This window comes from Solanum lycopersicum, chromosome 8 (genome assembly GCF_036512215.1).
Source record: "Solanum lycopersicum chromosome 8, SLM_r2.1".
Taxonomy (NCBI): domain Eukaryota; kingdom Viridiplantae; phylum Streptophyta; class Magnoliopsida; order Solanales; family Solanaceae; genus Solanum; species Solanum lycopersicum.
In genome coordinates, this window is record NC_090807.1 from 1233212 (window position 1) to 1236997 (window position 3786).

The following is a 3786-nucleotide window of genomic DNA, read 5'->3' on the forward strand; positions in this document are numbered from 1 at the left end:
ACTGTTTCTGTTTATTAGTGTATATATAAACAAAAACATGAGCTGGAGGGAGATTCCGTGTGTTGATTCAAGCTGTATGTTAAAGGACCCCCACCCCCCTACCCCTAACCCCTCCTCACCCCACTCCCACCTTATGATATTATTATTTTATTGCCTCTATTTTACCTATATATATACACCCTTTTGTGCTTTATTTCATTCATCAAACCATCTTAGTTTTAAAACTAGGTACACCTTACTAGCAACAAACAACACTTGGAAGTACCTACTTTTGGTACCTTTTAGTTCTAAACATGGAATTTGTTTCTATGTTGTGTTTGTTTACTTTCATTTCTTTAACTCTTCTTCTAATCCATTCTATCTTCAAATTCTTGGCCTTTGCTTCCAAGAAATTGCCACTTCCTCCTGGTACTTTAGGTTTACCTTATATTGGTGAAACCTTCCAACTCTACTCACAAAATCCCAATGTTTTCTTTGCTTCCAAAGTCAAAAAGTAAGTATAAAAGCTCAATTCACTTTCTTGACTTTTCTCTTTGTTTTCTTGATTCAAAGTTACTAACTAAAAAATGGGGTTTGATTGTTTTGTTGTTTTTGTTTAGGTATGGTTCAATTTTCAAGACTTACATATTGGGTTGTCCTTGTGTAATGATATCAAGTCCAGAGGCAGCTAAACAAGTTTTGGTCACAAAGGCTAATTTGTTTAAGCCTACATTTCCTGCTAGCAAAGAAAGAATGCTGGGAAAACAAGCAATTTTCTTTCATCAAGGTGATTATCATGCCAAATTGAGAAAATTAGTCCTCCAGGCTTTCAAGCCCGATTCTATCAGAAACATCATCCCCGACATTGAATCCATCGCGATAACATCACTCGAATCATTTCAAGGAAGATTGATCAACACTTATCAAGAAATGAAGACAGTATGTTCTCGAATTTCCAACTTACAAAAACAGAGTCCCCTGTTTTCACTATAAAAAAACAAAACAGAGTCCCCTGTTTTTCACTATAAAAAAAAAACAGAGTCCTCTGTTTTTTTACTATAAAAAACAGGGAACAGGGTCCCCTGTTTTTGATCCTCTGTTTTACTAAACTTTTTTTCTTTTGCAGTATACATTCAATGTGGCATTGATTTCGATATTTGGTAAAGATGAATTTCTATACAGAGAGGAGCTCAAGAAATGTTACTACATTCTCGAAAAAGGATACAATTCGATGCCAATTAATCTCCCCGGTACACTCTTCAACAAAGCAATGAAAGCGAGGAAAGAGCTAGCTAAAATCGTTGCCAAAATCATCTCGACTAGACGAGAAATGAAGATTGATCATGGCGATTTGCTCGGGTCATTCATGGGAGATAAAGAAGGACTCACTGACGAACAAATTGCAGATAATGTAATCGGAGTCATCTTTGCAGCTCGAGACACTACTGCTAGTGTTCTTACATGGATCCTCAAATACCTTGGAGAAAATCCCAGTGTCCTACAAGCTGTCACAGTAAGATCTCATATAAAATTCTCAATTTCTATTGCTCAGACTCTTCAAAAATGACTATATGTTGTCCTGTCTGACACGACTGCAATAACATTTTTTAAAAAGTCCGACCAACATAGGATTTCATTCTGATATCTAAATATATATTTTTGTGAATTTTATAGGAAGAGCAAGAGAACATAATGAGAAAAAAAGAGGTGAATGGTGAAGAAAAAGTTTTAAATTGGCAAGATACAAGACAAATGCCAATGACAACAAGAGTTATTCAAGAAACACTTAGAGTTGCTTCAATTTTATCATTCACATTTAGAGAAGCTGTTGAAGATGTTGAATTTGAAGGTGAATTTTAATAGATTTTTTTTTTTTTTTAAAAAAAAAAAAGGTCAAAACTATCATATTCAAATATAGATATTTAAAATATTTTATTAATTATTTTTTTTGTAATTTTGTGATGATTTTTTCAGGATATTTAATACCTAAAGGATGGAAAGTATTACCACTCTTTAGGAATATTCATCATAGTCCAGACAATTTTCCTGAACCAGAGAAATTTGATCCTTCAAGATTTGAGGTAAAATAAAAATAAAAAATTGTAATATTTAATTTTTAAAAAATAATTATTTTAGTTTTTTTTTCTAATATTTTATGTGATATGATAGGTGTCACCAAAACCCAATACATTCATGCCATTTGGCAATGGGGTCCACTCATGTCCAGGGAATGACTTAGCCAAGCTGGAGATTTTGATCCTTGTACATCATCTGACCACAAAGTACAGGTCAGTAACAGAACTAAAAATATAAAAAATCTTTAAAAAAACACATATATATATAAAAAAAACTCCTAAAAATAGTATGTCAAATATTATTATTCTAAATTTTCTTTTTTTGTTCATTTTATGATAGGTGGTCTATGGTGGGCCCACAAAATGGAATTCAGTATGGGCCATTTGCTCTTCCCCAAAATGGTTTACCCATTAAACTCTCTCTCAAAACATCATCAACATAACCCTAACAATCAATTTGAGATGAAAAAAAATTATAATATATATTTATTATACAAATATAAGTTTGGGATCTCACATAGAGGCCGGTCTAAAAGACGAGACAAATTAAGAAGGACGTCATACAAGTTTGATCAATCTGAATGTCACAATCATCATCAGGACAACAAACATCACACGAGCTTGACTAGTCCAAAAGGCATGATCAAGGACAAACACAAGCATTATACGAGGTTGATCAGTTCAAGAACCACGACTAGGCATTACACGAGCTTGATCAGTCCAAAAGGCGCGACCAAGACCTAGACAAGCACATAAGTTTGAGGACCTAAAATTGTAAATACAAAGAGTTCCCATAGTACTTGAGATATAGTACACCACAAAGGGTATGGTTCATTTTTTTTTTCCTTAAAGAAAAGGAGAAAAATAAGAAGGTAATTTATTAGTGTATCACATATAGTAATAGGAATTTATTTTTATTTTTTTGTAATTTTATTTTAATATTTTAGTTTTTAAAATATTCTGACATGTAAAAGAAGTCCGTAAGGCAATTAATAAAAGGTTGATTTAGACAATACATTGTGCTGTCAATTTTTTAAGATTATTGTTGTTTTTTTGCTATTGCTATGAAGATTCATATTCAGTTGATAGATACATATACATCCTCATCCTTTGGATGCATCTACCTCCTCTTCTTCCTCATAAAAATAAATTAATAAAATAAGGAAAAAAAACTATATAATAAAAAAAAAATAGTATACACTCTTTGACAGTACAACTTGTACTGAATTCTTATAATTAATTATTGAATCATAAAGAATCCAACAACATTTTGTTTGTCCTCAAAATACTTTGTGGTGTTTTTTTTTCCATTTACATGTCTCCTAAAATAATACTTCAATATATTAGTAGGTGTGTTTGACTATTTTATATTTATTTATATTTTAAGATATACGTTTAATTGAATATTTTTTTTATTTATGCATTTTGATTAATTGTTTGTGGTCTTCAAAAACAAATAATAGTAAGGATAAAATGAAAAAAAAAAATTTCTTTTGAGCTTTTAAGATGAAAAATATCTTTGATAAGTAAATAATTATTTTGAAACAGTATTTAAGTGTCTTTTTTTCTCGTGTAAAGTTCATTTGCTATGAAGAGGAGGTGCACGGATGTATTAGTACGAAGGTGTGTGAAATGTTGGTTGTAGAAGGAATTAGGGGGTTTAGCCTCCTCCTCTCCTATTATTATTATTACTCCTAGTTGACTATTATTCTTCTATGAATATTATTATATG

The 3786-nt window shown here is 31.3% G+C and overlaps 1 protein-coding gene across 1 annotated transcript; it reads left to right on the forward strand.

The window, feature by feature from the left end:
• Positions 1-201: 201 nt before the first annotated feature.
• Positions 202-3069, forward strand: CYP707A2 (abscisic acid 8'-hydroxylase CYP707A2). Its single transcript, NM_001375915.1, is given in 7 exon segments — positions 202-493; positions 600-918; positions 1106-1492; positions 1654-1828; positions 1954-2060; positions 2149-2267; positions 2395-3069. Coding segments are annotated over 7 exon segments (1410 nt in total). The 5' UTR covers positions 202-293; the 3' UTR covers positions 2498-3069.
• The last annotated feature ends 717 nt before the right edge of the window (positions 3070-3786 follow it).